We start from the raw sequence: 17,823 nt of genomic DNA on the forward strand, positions 1-17,823 counted from the left end.
TTGATAAATAGATTAAATTCTGAAATATGTTTTGTATTTAGTAAAATGGGTCTGGCATGTTAAATTTCATTTGAAAATTATGCTCTGAAATCCGTAAACTATGACTAAAAAATTTATGAAATCTGTTTTTATATATATATATGTATTCTCAGCATGGCTATGTTCTGTTCTGTTATGTTCTGGCCCCGCCAATGAGGATTATACGTTGGACCTGTCGACTTGTAATCTGTGAGGAATCGATTTCGACACCGCGCCACCGGTGATTAGAATAGTGATTTCTGGACACCGTTTCCACCGGTGACTAACAATAGTGGTTTCTGGCACTCTGTGCAACCCATGCCACTGGGTTATGTGGCCGTAGCCTATCCTGTTGAGATTCTAGTATTAGAGTTTTTGAAAAAATGATAATAATTTTTAAAAATAGTAAAACGATGTTAATTATGATTTATTCCAGACATTATCCTGTATTTTGATCTGATATGCTCTGACCCCACTTTGGGGTATTTTGTTGCTTACTGAGCTAGTGTAGCTCATTATTTTATTTTCTCTGTTTTTCAGATCCAGAAGCTTGATCGCACGGGATTGGGAGAGTGCGTTAGATTTTCCGATGATTTTTCAGTTATTGGCATTTCAGTTAGATTAGTTTGGATATTTGAATTATTTTGGCATAGGTTATTTGAATTAGTTTGGATATTTGATTTTTATTTTGGAGCATTTTGAATTATGTTGGCATATGCTATTTTGAAATTTTGTAAGACCGCTTTTGAACAATTTAAATAATTATGTCATCTTTGAATAGCTGTATCTGCTTTGATATGATCCGATGCCTTGTGCGCCCATGCGGCCCGCCGTGCGGGCGTGCGGCGTCTGCCGCGCCTCGGGCTCGGGGCGTGACACCCATCAAGAGTCTATTTATTAGCTTAGTCTGAATGCACCATAAAACTACTAGAATTATCCCTTTGGTAATCTCTTCTTCCACTTGGGTCATGGCCGTGAAAGTTCTCAAATTTTCATCCAAGTTGAGATGCTTGTAAATCCAATGTGAGAAGTGGATATCTCACGGATGTTGTCTACTTGAACTTCAATACTTTTTCTTCCCCCAACCATTTCAAGCACTATCATCCCATAACTATAAACAATGGATTTGCTAGAGATGCCTCTAAAATTCCTTGAGAAGACCTCAAGGGCAATAAATGTAGCCTACAGTCCCTCAAGATTTGGTCATTGATATGATTCTGTCAGCCGAGCGACACTATTTTAGCTGGCCGAAAATAAGATATTTTTGGATATTGCAGCCATGGTAGAGATAGTCTAAGCCTCGTGCATTACCAATTTCAATCTCCAATTGTTTCACGTCCATTCGAGATCTAGAATAATTTGTTGCTTAATATAAATGAAATTTTCAAGTGATCCATTAACTATGATCTCATATATGAGAATTCTAGTGAATGCGTCCGAACACAAGTTTAGTAAACTCACAATGTTGTTATGATAAGCGCAACCAATGCTGATAACCTCGATGAAGAATTCCCTGTATTTGCATTTAGAACTATTCAAGTTCTTCGCTGCCACCATAACTACATTGACCTTTTCTGTGACGGAAGGAAGAGGTCATCTTGAAGTTGCTAAATCTCATTGTGGCCAAGTATCCGAACAACTTCATGAAGGCTCCCAGCTTTGGATCTTTCTTTGAACTGTTCAATTTTCTATGGCAACAAAAATAAAGTTGGAGGAGGAATGTCTCAATAAACAATTGATGACCGTATCTTTAAATTTATTAACTTTTTTCATGTTCATCACATTTGTCCATACTAGCATAAAATTAAACAAATAAGTAATTGGTTAAATTATAATAAAATTGTCACGCCCTGAGCCCGAGGCGCGGCAGACGCCGCACGCCCGCACGGCGAGCCGCACAAGCGTGCTAGGCATCGGATCATATCAAAGCAAATACAGATGTTCAAAACTGACATAATTATTTAAATTTATTCAAAAGCAGTCTTACAAAATTTCAAATAACATATGCTGAGGTAAGTCAAATACTCTAATCAATCTAACTAAAGGACCAATAACTGATGGAATCATCGGAACATCTAACACACTCCCCATTCCCGTGCGATCAAGCCTCTGGATCTGAAAAACAGAGAAAATAAAATAATGAGCTACACTAGCCCAGTAAGCAACAAAATACCCCAAAGTGGGGTCGGAGCATATCAGGTCAAAATACAGGATAATGACTGGAATAAATCATAAATAACATCGTTTTACTATTTTCAAAACTTATTATCATTTTTCCCAAAACTCTGATACCAGAATCTCAACATAATAGGCTACGGCCACGTAATCCAGTGGCATGGGTTGCACAAGGTGCCAAATCCATTATTTTTATCCACCGATGGCAGCCGGTGTTGCACAAAAGTGCCAAATCCACTATTTTTATCCACCGATGGCAGCCGGTGTTGCACAAAAGTGCCAAATCCATTATATTTACCCACCGATGGCAGCCGGTGTCGAAACCGGTTCCTCACAGATTGCAAGTCGACAGGTCCAATGTATAATCCCCATTAGCAGGGCTAGAACAGAGCAGAACAGATCATAGCCATGCTGAGAATGCATATATACAGAAAAATAGATTTCATAAATTATCCAGTCATATTTTGCGGATTTCAGAGCATATAACAAAATTTTCAAATGAAATTTAACATGCCAGACTCATTTTACTAAATACAAAACATATTTCGAAATTAATCCACTAATAATTATTTTACCAAATAATTTCGAAAATGCACTTTGAAGCATTAAGTTACTTACCTCTTCTCGCTTAATTCCTACTTCAGATAGGCAGATCAGGTTCACCTGTTTAAATTTAAATCCAAAAATAATACTATTGGACACGGCCCAACAGGGCTCAGAGTTGGCCCATAATGGGCATGGCCCGATAGGCCCATATTGGGCACGGCCCAATGGGCCCGCATAAACCCAGCTAAGTAGGGCCCCCAAGGTTGGCTTCTAATTAGTTCATTTATACAATAAAATTTATTGCAGGGACTAATACTTAATTTACAGGGTACTATTTTATAAAGCTCGAGTGGGCTAAATAAAATATAGTTGGGGACCTTTATGTAATAAATCTTTTCTATAGGGATCAGATACAAATTACAGAAGGTCCTAAAATAACATAATGTCAAGGGCTTATCTGTAAAATTTCATTTATTGGCCAAATGGGTTTGGGTTTCGGATCCGGATTCGGGTTCCGGGCTCGAATCTGAATAGGGCCCAAGTTGGGTTTCGGGTTTTCTTCTTCTCTCTCTCTCTTTTTTTTAAAAAAAAATTGGGCCCAAACTGGGCCTGCCGTGAACTGGGCTCAAGTCGGGCCCGCCGTGAACTAGGCTCAAGTCGGGCCCGCCGTGAACTGGGCCCAAGTCGGGCCTATAGAGGTTCAGCCCAACTGGGCCCATCCGGACTGGACTGGGCCCAAGTTGGGCCTGCAATGGATAGGGCCCAACGGGCCCAGCTTGGCCCGTGATGGGCCTCTTCCTTCCCCAAACCCCCCCCCCCCCCACGGACAAGGGGAGTAGGAGAGACGGAAGAGAGGGAGAGGGCCGGCAGGGTGGCCGGCCTGGGTGGCCGGAGGCCACCCCTCGGTCGATGGCTAGCCGGCCGCCATGGCGGCCGGCGACTGTCGCCGTGGCCGACGGGAAGGAGAAGCAACCGAGATCATCTCGGTTGCTTGGGTTGAAACAGAGGAGACCAAAACCCATGAAAGCAAGGAGGAGGGAGGCTTACCGGTGGTGGCAGAGGTAGTGGGAGGAAGATCTCGGCCGCCGATGCTCGATTCGGTGGTCAAGCGGCAGTGGCGGCGCTCGAAATCTAGAGGATGAATCTCGGAACAGGTGGTGGCCGCGAGGGAGTCCGGGCGGCGCTCGGTCGGGAAGAGGACGCCGGTCACCAAGGAGAGGAGGAGGAGCGAAGGGGGGAAGAGGAGGAGGATGAGGAGGAGGATGCGGAGGAGAGGAGGGCTTGGGGATTTTTTTATCACCCCTCGCGGCGACTCTCCGCCGCGTGAATCGCAGCGGGCGAGAGGATTCCGCGGCCGGGATTGGCCGCGGATCGGTCGGAGATCCCCGCGGCGCCCTCGCCTGGTTTGTCCCCGGAAGAACCGGAGAGGATCGCAATCGCGATCCTCTGTTCCGGCCTTCCTAGAATGGGGACAGGGCTGAAGTCGGCTGGGGCTGCCGACTTCAGCCCCATATCTCACATTCTCTCCCCCTTAGAAAAATTTCGCCCTCGAAATTTAACATACCTTAGCTTGCAAAAAGGTTCGGATATTTCTCCTTCATCTCATCCTCCAGTTCCCACGTAGCCTCACGTTCAGAGTGATTGCTCCACTGAATCTTAACATAAGGAATTGTGCGCCTTCTCAACACTTGTTCTTTTCTATCAACCACACGTACAAGCTGCTTAATTTGCATAGCAGAGAACTCAAGAGAAAGTATAAGCACAACTACCTATGAAACTAAATTCGGTGTCTCTAGGGATCTAAAATTTTACCCGCTTTTCATGACAGTTAATGGTAGCAAAGTGTGACGCTAACCAGTCCATACCGAGAATTATGTCAAAGTCATACATATCTATATCTATCAAATTAGCAGGCAAGTCTCTACCTACTATCTGAACTGGACAAGTCTTGCAGACCTGATTACAAATCCTCCCACTTTCGGCAGGGGTGTTAACATGCAAATCATACTCTAACGGCACGCAAGGTAGGTCATGTTTTCGCACAAATATCCATGACACAATGAATGTGCAGCACTAGAATCGAACAGTATATAAGCATAAACAGAAGCAACCGGTAGTGTACCTGACACCACAGTATTGGATGCCTGAGCATCCTGCTGAGTCAGTGCATAAATACGACCCTGTGTGTGCGGTCTCCCTCCTATCTGCTGCTTAGGAGAAGAAGGCTGAGCAACCTGAACCGGAGCAGGAGAACCTTGCACTTGCTGGGTCCTTGTAGCTTGAGGCCTCTGATTTGATTGTGATACTTGCCGATTGCGAGGGCACTTTGCTATCTTATGACCCTGTTGGCCACATCTGAAACATGCGCCAGATAATCGTCTACAGAGTTCTGTCTTATGGGCACCACCACATGCTTCACATTTAGACTGGTCTTGTTGAATAGTCTCTCCATAAGATCCTTGCTTTTCTGATTGTCCAGACCTATTACGAGATTTTTCTGTCCTACTAGAATTTTGTCCACTATGAGTATCATCATCTCTGCTCCTCTTCTTTTGTATTCTATCTTTTGAATCTTGTGTTTCCTTCCTGACAATTTCCATATTCTTGGCTCTATCTACCAGGTCATCATAGTTGGTTGAGTGCACTACGGCCAAACCCCGACGTAATTGAGGCTTCAATCCTTCTTCAAATCTCCTCATCCGGGACTCTGCATCTATGACGAGGGTGGGAGCAAACCGAGCTAACCTGTCAAACTCTGCCTCATACTCATCCACGGTCATGGTTCCTTGAGACAGATTTAGAAATTCTCTCTCTAGCTCCCTAAAGTGACTTGAAGGGAAATACTTGGAGTAGAAGGCTGTGCGAAACCTCTGCCAGGTAAGTGCCTCCTGCTCGGCTGCCAATGTGCGCTCCACAGACATCCACCAATGATGAGCTCGGTCCTGAAGCATATAGGTGGCAAATCTGACCTTCTCTTCATCGGTGCACTCCATTGCTCTGAAGACTTTCTCCATTTCCTCTATCCAGGCTTCGGCCTCTTGAGGACTAGTGGTGCCTTTAAAAACTGAAGGAGTCATTCTCCTGAATTCAGCTATACTCCTTCTTTGCTCCGGAGGATCAACGACTTGCTGGATTGGTTGCTGAGGTTGTTGCCTCTGTTGGCGTACTAACCCAACGACCTCCTCAATCAGTTCGAGCACCCGGGTTTGATTTTCGGCGGCAGTTTCTGGAGTCGATTGACCCTGGGGTCCTGAGCTATGCGATGCCTCGCCAGCTTGGTTGGTAGGGGCTCTTCCCCGAGAGCCCCTGACCATCCGATTCAGGCTACGGACACGACGAGGCGGCATTCTGATTCAGTAAAAATATATAGATGTTATAAAATCATCCAAACAGAATAATACGAAATAGTTAATAAAATAAATGAACATTATCCCCTTATCTGGTTCCTACCCATCTCTCAACCTTTCTGACGGATCCTACGAATCCTAAAACTTAGGCTCAATATAATTGTTTCAGTTACAATCCCTAGTGATCTTAAACCTGAGCTCTGATACCACCAAATCTGTCACGCCCCGAGCCCGAGGCGTGGCAGACGCCGCACGCCCGCACGGCGAGCCGCACAGGCGTGCTAGGCATCGGATCATATCAAAGCAAATACAGATGTTCAAAACTGACATAATTATTTAAATTTATTCAAAAGCAGTCTTACAAAATTTCAAATAACATATGCTGACGTAAGTCAAATACTCTAATCAATCTAACTAAAGGACCAATAACTGATGGAATCATCGAAACATCTAACACACTCCCCATTCCCGTGCGATCAAGCCTCTGGATCTGAAAAACAGAGAAAATAAAATAATGAGCTACACTAGCCCAGTAAGCAACAAAATACCCCAAAGTGGGGTCGGAGCATATCAGGTCAAAATACAGGATAATGGCTGGAATAAATCATAAATAACATCATTTTACTATTTTCAAAACTTATTATCATTTTTCCAAAAACTCTGATACCAGAATCTCAACATAATAGGCTACGGCCACGTAACCCAGTGGCATGGGTTGCACAAGGTGCCAAATCCATTATTTTTATCCACCGATGGCAGCCGGTGCTGCACAAAAGTGCCAAATCCACTATTTTTATCCACCGATGGCAGCCGGTGTTGCACAAAAGTGCCAAATCCATTATATTTACCCACCGATGGCAGCCGGTGTCGAAACCGGTTCCTCACAGATTACAAGTCGACAGGTCCAACGTATAATCCCCATTGGCAGGGCTAGAACAGAGCAGAACAGATCATAGCCATGCTGAGAATGCATATATACAGAAAAATAGATTTCATAAATTATCCAGTCATATTTTGCGGATTTCAGAGCATATAACAAAATTTTCAAATGAAATTTAACATGCCAGACTCATTTTACTAAATACAAAACATATTTCGAAATTAATCCACTAATAATTATTTTACCAAATAATTTTGAAAATGCACTTTGAAGCATTAAGTTACTTACCTCTTCTCGCTTAATTCCTACTTCAGATAGGCAGATCAGGTTCACCTATTTAAATTTAATTAATTCTTTGTTAATATCAGAATTAAGCAAAAATCCAAAAATAGTACTATTGGACACGGCCCAACAGGGCCCAGAGTTGACCCGATAGGCCCATATTGGGCACGGCCCAATGGGCCCGCATAAATCCAGCTAAGTAGGGCCCCCAAGGTTGGCTTCTAATTAGTTCATTTATACAATAAAATTTATTGCAGGGACTAATACTTAATTTACAGGGTACTATTTTATAAAGCTCGAGTGGGCTAAATAAAATATAGTTGGGGACCTTTATGTAATAAATCTTTTCTATAGGGATCAGATACAAATTACAGAAGGTCCTAAAATAACATAATGTCAAGGGCTTATCTGTAAAATTTTATTTATTGGCCAAATGGGTTTGGGTTTCGGATCCGGGTTCGGGTTCCGGACTCGGATCTGAATAGGGCCCAAGTTGGGTTTCGGGTTTTCTTCTTCTCTCTCTCTCTTCTTTTTTTTTAACTGGGCCCAAACTGGGCCTGCCGTGAACTGGGCTCAAGTCGGGCCCGCCGTGAACTGGGCTCAAGTCGGGCCCGCCGTGAACTGGGCCCAAGTCGGGCCTATAGAGGTTCAGCCCAACTGGGCCCATCCGGACTGGACTGGGCCCAAGTTGGGCCTGCAATGGATAGGGCCCAACGGGCCCAGCTTGGCCCGTGATGGGCCTCTTCCTTCCCCAACCCCCCCCCCCCCACGGACAAGGGGAGTAGGAGAGACGGAAGAGAGGGAGAGGGCCGGCGGGGTGGCCGGCCTGGGTGGCCGGAGGCCACCCCTCGGTCGATGGCTAGCCGGCCGCCATGGCGGCCGGCGACTGTCGCCGTGGCCGACAGGAAAGAGAAGCAACTGAGATCATCTCGGTTGCTTGGGTTGAAACAGAGGAGACCAAAACCCATGAAAGCAAGGAGGAGGAAGGCTTACCGGTGGTGGCAGAGGTAGTCACTACAAAAGAAGGAATAACTCCTGGCGCTTTTTTTTGTCTCTACCGACGCTTATAAGCGTCGGCGAATTCCCACCCACGCTTCGCAAAAAAGCGTGGCTCCGACGTCGGGCAGGTGGGCGTGGGTCGGGTTTAACCCGACGCGTTAAAAAAGCGTCGTTGGTCTATGCCGACGCTTTTAAGCGTCGTTCCTTTTATCATACTCCGACGCTTATAAGCGTCAGCGAGAGGGGTTGCTTTTCCCGACGCTTTTAAGCGTCGTTTCTTCTCTCAGACTCCGGGGAGAAGGGTTGGTTACTACGGGTTTAGGCCGACGCTTAAAAGCGTCGTTAAAGGCTTGCTTTTCCCGACGCTTTTAAGCGTCGTTTCCTCTATCAGTCTCCGACGCTTATAAGCGTCGGGAAAAAGGGTTGGTTACTACTGGTTTAGGCCGACGCGTAAAAGCGTCGTTAAAGGCGTGCCATTAGGTTTAATTCCTGTTGCTTTTCCCGACGCTTATAAGCGTCGGCATTAAATTTTTTTTAAAAAAAAAAATTTGTAAAAGTAATTTTTAAATACTCTGTGTACATTAAATTCTTACAAAACAATAGAAACAAATACACTGAATCACATATATAACAAAATATGAGTCACAAACAAGAATTTTGATTACATTCATATTATCATATTTGATTACATTGTACTTCAAAAACATTCTAAAAACATACAAGTCAAATTCCTAAGTACACAATCTACCATGTGTTTCCCCCCGGTCAAACCAGTAACCTGTCAATTGCCAGTTCCTATTAATAACCCTCATCAGCGTTGCAGTCTTTGCAATGTACAAAGGCTAAAAACAGTCGACCTGTTCAACTGATTTTGACACCCTCAAAACTGATGTGTTACAAGACAGCATATAATTGTTGGTTGGTTCTTAACACCACGACGGTATGAAGCAGTTGCTCAAAACAAAAGTACTAGGATCATCGCGTCGCAGAGCAGCCAACCTGAATATTTACATGGTTTCCATCTTCTATAGACAAATTACTAGGATCATTGCCACTCCCAAGCGAGGCTCAACCACAAAAATTTACATGGTTTCCATCTTCTATAGACAAATTACTCTTATCTTTGCCACCTGATACGTCAAGTTAGTGTTGTAGATATTGGAATGTCAAATGCAGTGGGAAATCGGAGACCAGAGCCTTTGAACTTTGATACAGGGCATAACCAACAAAAGATGTTAGGCCCTAGTACCTGCAGGAAAAATTGATTTGAAGTAAATCAATAGCGTAATGACCAGATATCAGATATCCAGGTGCATGATCTCCCCTGAGCTCATATATATAAACAGTCAAACATGAAACAAACTTGTGTTGCGCACTTTAAAGAAGACACATGATTTAAGGACCAACCAATGGCTACCCTTTAAAATTAAGCCTTCAATTGGAACCATGATAAACTTGTAGCTCAAAATACAAAATGCCTTGAAAGCTAACTAGCCTGAACTGAGAGCAAGTGCAGTTGTAGTGAAGCAGAACCCTTAATGTTTAAAGAGTGAAAGAAACAAGGAAAGAAGTCATCTAGCGTGCACAACATCTTAGTTAGAAAAGATCCACATAAGAGTGACCGTCCTCTTCTCCAATGTAAACTTCACAGAACCATAAAATAAAGTAGATGCTAAGCAACAATAACAAAAGTATATGATTGAAATAATGTTGACCTTGAAAGTAGCAATAGAACATATCCAAGATAGGACAAGCAGGGATTAATACGAGTGAAAAATGTCTATGCTATCACCATACCAACAGACATCTGACAGACATTTCACTTTTGAAAAGGTTTGTCTTCATGGTGATGACTTCGGGAAAGCAAGGACAAAGTCAGATGGTTTCAGATGAATGTTGTGTTACAGGAGCACAAGCAGTTAACAATAACTTAAATATGAATCTTTATATCGAAACCTACAACTTACTCCGACTATTATCAACTCTCTGACTTGGAATATAAAACAAACTATAGTGAATCAACAAGAGAATTGCTAAAACAAAGATTACCAACATACTAGAGAAGCAAGGAAGTTTATAATGACTGACATCTTTACAAAAGGAAGTTTCGGCAAGATATTGGAAATTAATGTCAGGATGCAAAGGGGAGTTGTGAAGACAAGTTTTAAGGGTATGTTCTTTCTTCCGAGGAGAACTGCATTAAATTGTTCAACCCACAAAACATGGTTTCATGGGATTATTGATTGTCATGCCATGGTAGGACTTTATCTAAAGACAAGTTTTATCATCATTTTGTAATATGAAAAACAGATGTGGCAACATTTTGGTTTTGACTGGATAGATTCACTGAACAAACACCACCTCAAACTCAACCTTGAGAAAGAGAGTCAAGATTTACCTAAGTACACAATCTACAATATGTATCAAGGGTCGGCATCATCATCTCTACGAGTAGATGAAGTATCATCAACCTACAAGAAAAAAAAATATTTTAGAAACTAAAAATACGAAAGTCATCACGCTCATACAAGAATACATTAATTACATAAAATATTCAAATAGATTTAGTTATGTACCGGAGGAGCAAATCTCTGCAAAAAGGATGAAATATGGTCAAGCTGGTCCTGCAAAGATTGTATCTTCAACTCTTGGCTTTGCTTCAACTCCGCCATATCAGTCATATGACTCTGCCTCATCTCCTCTATCCTTGTCTCATATGACTGCTTTATCTGTGCCATCTCTGTCTTCAAACTACAAACCTCTGCAGTGCTAGTACCTTGTCTGGCATCTTGGGTATATCGGCTCACTGCAGACAGCTGAGTGGGGGTAACTCCGACACCGTAACCTCTCACGCGACCATAGAGTTCTGGGCCCATCAATTCAGCATAGACCTGAGCCTCGACGCGACTGGCCGTGTCGGATGATGATGACTCCCCGACGCGCTCTGAAATAAGAGTTGTAGCTCTTTCCTATATCTCTCTCAAGAAAAAAAAACAGTCACATTAATATTTTAAAAGAAGTAAAATTAATAAGAAAATTCTGAACAAATAAAAAATGAATACATACAACTATATCTCTCGACTCGTCCCGGACAAAGCTGCCATCTCGGTGAGTGTGGGTCATCTTATAAAACTCTACCTCACCAGGCTCCCTTCCATGCTCTACCATCTACACATACGGAAAGTATATTGGCAAACTATATATCATGATACGTGCTATATGTTAGTAAAATATCAAATAGTTTCAAAAGAACTGACGAATTCATTTCTATGTCTCGCATAACTCTTCGAGCCTGAAGTATGAGGAACTGCTTGAGATGCTCGTGCAGCTCTGCCAATATTAGAATATGTCTGCCAAAATAAAAGCACACAGTATAATATGATTCAATGTATATATTCACAATCTATATTAATAATAAATATAATATAAAATATTGAAACAATATACGTGACCTGTCCTCTTTCAGAAAACCAGTAGTGAACAAGCTCCCTCCACTGCTGAGGGTATACATCAGGAGGAGTCACACGAGCAACCTCCTCCTCTGTCATACCCTCGCGCTTGAAGTCCGTCTTCAATTTTGCTTTATATTCTTTCCATTTGCGATTGAGGGACTTTAGCACCCAATCATGGCTCTCTGGAGGGAGTATAAACTTATCCTACAACAAGATTCAGAATGTTATAATAATATTAAACATCTAAAATAAAATTATGATACTAAGCAAATTAATATACAGGAGGTGTCGAATTAAAAAGAATAAATTCAATTCATTACCTGTATAAGTCTAAGAAGCTCAACCTTATACGAAGGAAGCATGTCATTCCACTTCGTATAGTTGAGCGGACACAGCTGACCCTTGCGTGCAACCGATCCTAAAAAGCTTGATAGAAGACTTCCAGCTTTATTGATGGGCTGCCCCAATTCGTTGCATCGGATGATGATCTTCTCACCCGGAGGAAGCTTCCACACATCCTTTGCTTGAGTGGGTCCCCGTCTCGTCCTCACCGTCCCTTGTCCATCTATTAAAATTAAAAAGTCTTAAAAAGTTGAAGACAAATATGAACATAAAATATGAACTTTAAATCGAATTACCCTGGATCCGGAGCTCATCCTCCAGACAATCAGCAGGAGGCTCGTGCTGAGATCCTGACTCGTGCTGCTGGTGCTCACATGGCTGCTGGGACTGCAGGGACTGCTCAGAAGTAGATCCCACCTGAGAATGCTGGAACTCCACATCTCTAAATCGTCTCCCTCGGGGCATATTGTTACCTAGTATGCACAAAAAAGAATCAATATTTGGTTAAATAATAAATTTATACTAAATAAAGGGCTAATAAAAGAGAATATAATACTTGGTTAAATGATAAATTTTACTTACCATTAGAAACTACATTCTCATTCAACATCCATCCTAATCAGGTGATACTAATCTTTTCAATAATTACATTTTCTTTTTGGATTTTCAAAATGCAAATATTTTGTTTCCCCAGTTCCCCTTCAGGCAAAAGGTCTTTCATTACCAAAAACCAAGGGATGCAAAAGAGAACCTGCGAACAGCATGAATGCAAGACTACGTAATCCGGCTGCCATTCTCACATGAATACAGAGCACACACCTTCAATACCACATTTTAGTTGCCAGCCCCATGCTAATTAGGTTAAAGCCTCATACAGTGTCCACATGACAATGGCGGTATTAAATAAAAAAACATGAAATGGCTTTCATTCATGATGCCAGGGGAGCTGGAGGCACTTGTAGGAAATTTCTTCCTAAGATATAAAATGAATACAGAGCACACACCTTCAATACCACATTTTAGTTGCCAGCGCCATGCTAATTAGGTTAAAGCCTCATACAGTGTCCACATGACAATGGCGGTATTAAATAAAAAAATATGAAATGGCTTTCATTCATGATGCCAGGGGAGCTGGAGTCACTTGTAGGAAATTTCTTCCTAAGATATAAAATGATGAATTCTATTACAAGATAATTCCACCTACTAAGAAAATCTACAGTTTCTTGTTACCAGATTCCCTAGGCGGTGTATGAATGAAGAATTATAACCAAATCAAAATTGCGCAACTAATACACAGGACAATTATTTATCTACAAGGTCGAGATTTTTAGAATAAATGTACTTGCATCAGTGTTCTACACACCAGAATGAGTTTGTGGCCTGCCAATTGAGAACCGCAAAATTTATCAGAAGACTAGATAAGAAAATTATCAATCATATGGAAGACCACATCTGCACCATCAGAGTTCAACCAGTAGCTCTTCACCTGCATGTTCACAAAATGGATAAATTATTAAAACAGATCAGTCAATAGATGCGAAAAGCTGTAAATGCCATGTTACCACTCCAACGTATACATGCCAGATGGGGTAGCAAACATGACAATGTCATGGTGGTCATGGCAAGATTGGGATAAAGGGATTCACGATTCCACCAATTAAAGCTTGCCTGTTGGGTAAAATAGGCGATGGACAAAGAAACAGGTACCAGTGAAAGCTTAGGAGTAACACATGTTTAATGTGGCAAAGAACCACTATAGATTACATTTGTGCATAAAGAAGGCTACATATGGCTCTGCAAGGAAGGGGCCCGGTGTCAAGGTTTTAGCCTTTTAGGTGTTATTATTGGATTTGTGCATTGACTCGCATTATCAGCATATTGAGCCCCACAAGTATGAAGATGTTGTTCCCTGGAAGTTTCAACCCTAATCTCAGACCATCAGGTGATACTAATCTAGTATATCAAGTAAAAATATATGAACTGGATAAAGCACGAGAAATACCAACAAACCAAAACCCAATTCTATAAGAAAATTTAGAACAAAATCCATTGTCAACACTAAACCAGTCTAATAGCTTTTTCTGGCACAGGAGAAAGCATTAAAATTGATAAAAAACAACAGCTCCGATGTGGTAATATTTGGCATAATCCCGCGAAAGTAAAAAATCAAATCTATGAAATTTGCACCTGATATTTGACCCCAACAGCTCCGATGTGGTAATTAGCTTCGGAATCCAGCCACTGGTGACGCCTCTGGATCGATCCACTGTAACCCTGCGAAGATTGAAAGAAGGGAGGAAGAAGGGTGGTGAGATTGGGTATGGGAATGCGGGGAGCAGCGAAGTAAAAGCAAACGATACCCTTACCGTGGCCTAAAAAACCCTAAAATTAGCTTCACCAGCTTCCCCTTTGTTTCCTCTCAAAGGCCCAAGGGGTGTTGGGGTCGGTCGTTCGGCAACACGGAAGCTTTGCAGAAGGAGGCGGAGAAGGAGGAGAAAAAGCGAGAAGAAGGGAGCGGAGGGAGGAGGAGAAAAATACCTCGGTTGGGGTCGGTCGGTCGGCGCCGGAGAGGAGGGAGGAGGAGAAGGGGTTGGAGTCGGACGGCTGGCACCGGAGAGGAGCAAGACGGAAGTGATGATAGCGCCGGAGAGGAGCAAGATGGAACCTAGGGCAGCGCCGGAGAGGAGCAACACGGAAGCTCGAGCAGCGCCGGAGAGGAGAAATAAGGGCTCGATCGGGGTCGGTCGCTGGTTAGGGTGGTGTGGTGGGATTCGACGACGCTTATAAGCGTCGTTGTAGGTCTGGAAGAACAATGACGCGTAATAGCGTCGCCCTATAACCAATTCCCACGCTTCCCATCGTCAGTTGGCTACATGGACTATGACGACGCTTAAAAGCGTCGTTTATTCTTTAAATTGCCAACGCTTATCATAAGCGTCGGCAAAAGTACCAACTTTCTTTAAATATGGACTATGACGACTGAATTTTCCCGACGCTTATACAAAGCGTCGGCAAAGGTTGGCGCTGAGCCAAACTTTACCGACGCTTTCCCCTAGCGTCGGGAAAATTCAGTCGGGAAAACCAACATTTCTTGTAGTGAGTGGGAGGAAGATCTCGGCCGCCGGTGCTCGATTCGGTGGTCAAGCGGCAGTGGCGGCGCTCGAAATCTAGAGGATGAATCTCGGAACAGGTGGTGGCCGCGAGGGAGTCCGGGCGGCGCTCGGTCGGGAAGAGGACGCCGGTCACCAAGGAGAGGAGGAGGAGCGAAGGGGGGAAGAGGAGGAGGAGGAGGAGGAGGATGCGGAGGAGAGGAGGGCTTGGGGGTTTTTTATCACCCCTCGCGGCGACTCTCCGCCGCGTGAATCGCGGCGGCCGAGAGGATTCCGCGGCCGGGATTGGCCGCGGATCGGTCGGAGGGAGGGCGCCGCGGGATCCCCGCGGCGCCCTTGCCTGGTTTGTCCCCGGAAGAACCGGAGAGGATCGCAATCGCGATCCTCTGTTCCGGCCTTCCTAGAATGGGGACGGGGCTGAAGTCGGCTGGGGCTGCCGACTTCAGCCCCATATCTCACAAAAATGGCTGGACTAGTTCATGATTAGACTACGAAACAAGCCTAATTATCTATTTAGCTGGCCGAACCGTTGTACCGTCAAAGGCGGCGAATATTGATCTATTCCATCTGCTGTTTCTCACCTACCATCAATATGGTTATAGATCAAGTTATACTTTATCGAGTTATACTTCGTCTTTGGGAACGTTGCCTTTGGCCACGGTCTACTGGAATTGGTGGACAACTGAAACCATTTTATTACTACTTTATAAAACAATACAGAGCAAATCACGACCACCCTTCCTGACTACTTCAACGGTCTAACCATCGCATAAACCGGGTCCCTCATCCCTCCACTCTCTCTATATATATCTATCTACTCCAAGCCATCCCAGCGCATCGAGCTTCGATCTAGACTCTCGAGTTCCATTCCTCCTGCACTCTCTCCTGCTTAACCGAACAGACATGGCTTCACGCATCCTCCTCCTTGCTTTCCTTGCGCTGGTTTCTTCTCACGCAATTGCTTCTGATCCTAGTCCCCTCCAGGACTTCTGTGTTGCTGACAAAACGTCCCATGGTAATTATATATGTTCTTCCTTTTTTCAAGTTGAGCAAAATTTCTTACTCATCCACAAACTTATAAGTAGGCTTTCGAACGAGGTTCTTCTCAAGTTTTTCTATCAACCTTGGTGAATTATGTTAATTTTTATTGTGCAGTATTTGTTAACGGTCTTGTGTGCAAGAACCCAAACGATGTCAGAGCTGATGATTTCTTCTTCTCCGGCCTCGACAGGCCTGGCGACACTGCAAACAAACTTGGATCGAATGTGACTTTAGTTAATGTGGAGAAAATTGCAGGGCTCAACACCCTTGGCATCTCATTGGCTCGCATAGACTTTGCTCCTTATGGCCTGAACCCACCTCACATCCACCCTCGGGCGACAGAGATTTTGACGGTGTTGGAAGGCTCACTCTATGTGGGTTTTGTGACTTCCAACACGGACAACCGTCTCTTTGCCAAAGTCATCAACAAGGGTGATGTGTTCGTGTTCCCCCAAGGTCTAATTCACTTCCAGTTCAACTACGGGACGAAGAATGCTGTTGCTATTGCCGCATTGAGCAGCCAAAACCCTGGTGTGATCACTGTAGCCAATGCGGTGTTTGGGTCGAAGCCACCCATCTCTCGTGACGTTCTTGCAAAGGCCTTTCAGGTGGACAAGAAGACTATTGACTGGCTGCAGGCTCAGTTCTGGATGGACAACAACAACTGATAACTCTTTCTTTGCTACAAGGATTTCTCCGCTGATTCATTTGTATTATTTTGATTGTTACACTTATTCATTTGCATTCTTTAGCACAAATAAGCAAACAACGAGTTGACAATTCTACAGCAATAAAGGCAATTTATTTCCCAGTAGGAGAAAGTGCTTCTTGCTTCTGTTTTTATTTTTCTTTTTGCCGTAACATTAGGTCAAGATGTTTGTTGGACTTGATATCACAAATTGCTTATTCCTTTATCCACCAACTTTATGTTTGTGAGCGGATAGGATGAATTAAGCCATAGGCATCATAGAGGAAAAGATGGATTTTACTGAATGGAGGACTGAAAAAGGAAAAGTATTTGGATCTGGATTGTCTTTCAGCAGCCATGGCTTCAAAAGTTTGGCAAAAACAGAATAGTGGTGTATGACATCCTCCGCACAGATTTGAGAAGCACCTACTTCTAAGCTTCTGTCTGGACTCAGGCTACTTCTAATTTTGACTATTAGGAAAACAGCTATTCCTATCTCTATCTCTCCTCTATCCCTGGCTGGAGGAAGAACAAAGTTGAAGGGACGCAACAGGCGTAGCAAACCTATATTTTTAATACAAATCAAATTGGATTATTGATCCAATATCTTGGTTAAATCGATCTCCATTTAAGTTTTTAATAATTATATCTTAGACTAGTGGCTGGTTATGGTGCATTATTTGCAATATTTCCGAACCCAAACAACTTCCAATTATTTACCTGAATTGGCTGATCATGTGACTTGTTCGGTAAATAGTTCTGGCCAGATAAAGTTGAAAATAACTTGATGAACTCATCAAAAATTGTTAAGTACAACTAGAATACATAATAGTCGATTTGAAACCTTATTACTTCAAAAATTTATTAGATTAATATAATATCTATTTTGAAAATTATTTAAAGACATACTTACTAATGAGATGCTGTTGTTGCAAAAAATCCA

General features: G+C 43.1%; 2 protein-coding genes across 3 annotated transcripts; one reads left to right on the forward strand and one right to left on the reverse strand.

Moving 5' to 3' along the window:
* Window positions 1-8,833: 8,833 nt before the first annotated feature.
* LOC120105955 (uncharacterized) lies at window positions 8,834-14,379 on the reverse strand. Of its 2 annotated transcripts, XM_088710811.2 has the most exons (10): window positions 14,229-14,379; window positions 13,405-13,527; window positions 12,338-12,514; window positions 12,020-12,264; window positions 11,700-11,903; window positions 11,505-11,597; window positions 11,314-11,415; window positions 10,824-11,216; window positions 10,646-10,718; window positions 8,834-9,496 (listed from the first exon to the last, which is right to left on the reverse strand). In XM_088710811.2, the coding sequence occupies exons 3-9, from the start codon at window positions 12,504-12,506 to the stop codon at window positions 10,671-10,673; spliced, it is 1,254 nt and encodes a 417-aa protein (XP_088566937.2). In that variant the 5' UTR covers window positions 12,507-12,514; window positions 13,405-13,527; window positions 14,229-14,379; the 3' UTR covers window positions 8,834-9,496; window positions 10,646-10,670. The 2 variants fall into 2 exon arrangements, with proteins under 2 accessions (XP_088566937.2, XP_089783417.1); XM_089927291.1 differs by lacking the exon at window positions 14,229-14,379 and having other exon boundaries at window positions 13,405-13,955.
* A 1,429-nt stretch (window positions 14,380-15,808) lies between these two features.
* Window positions 15,809-16,988, forward strand: LOC148700048 (putative germin-like protein 2-1). The gene is made up of 2 exons (XM_088710751.2): window positions 15,809-16,166; window positions 16,307-16,988. The coding sequence occupies exons 1-2, from the start codon at window positions 16,055-16,057 to the stop codon at window positions 16,858-16,860; spliced, it is 666 nt and encodes a 221-aa protein (XP_088566877.1). The 5' UTR covers window positions 15,809-16,054; the 3' UTR covers window positions 16,861-16,988.
* Window positions 16,989-17,823: the final 835 nt, after the last annotated feature.

This window comes from Phoenix dactylifera, chromosome 14 (assembly GCF_051530095.1).
Source record: "Phoenix dactylifera cultivar Ajwa chromosome 14, Ajwa_hap1_PhDact_Kaust_v1.1, whole genome shotgun sequence".
In the NCBI taxonomy this organism is placed as follows: Eukaryota; Viridiplantae; Streptophyta; class Magnoliopsida; order Arecales; family Arecaceae; genus Phoenix; species Phoenix dactylifera.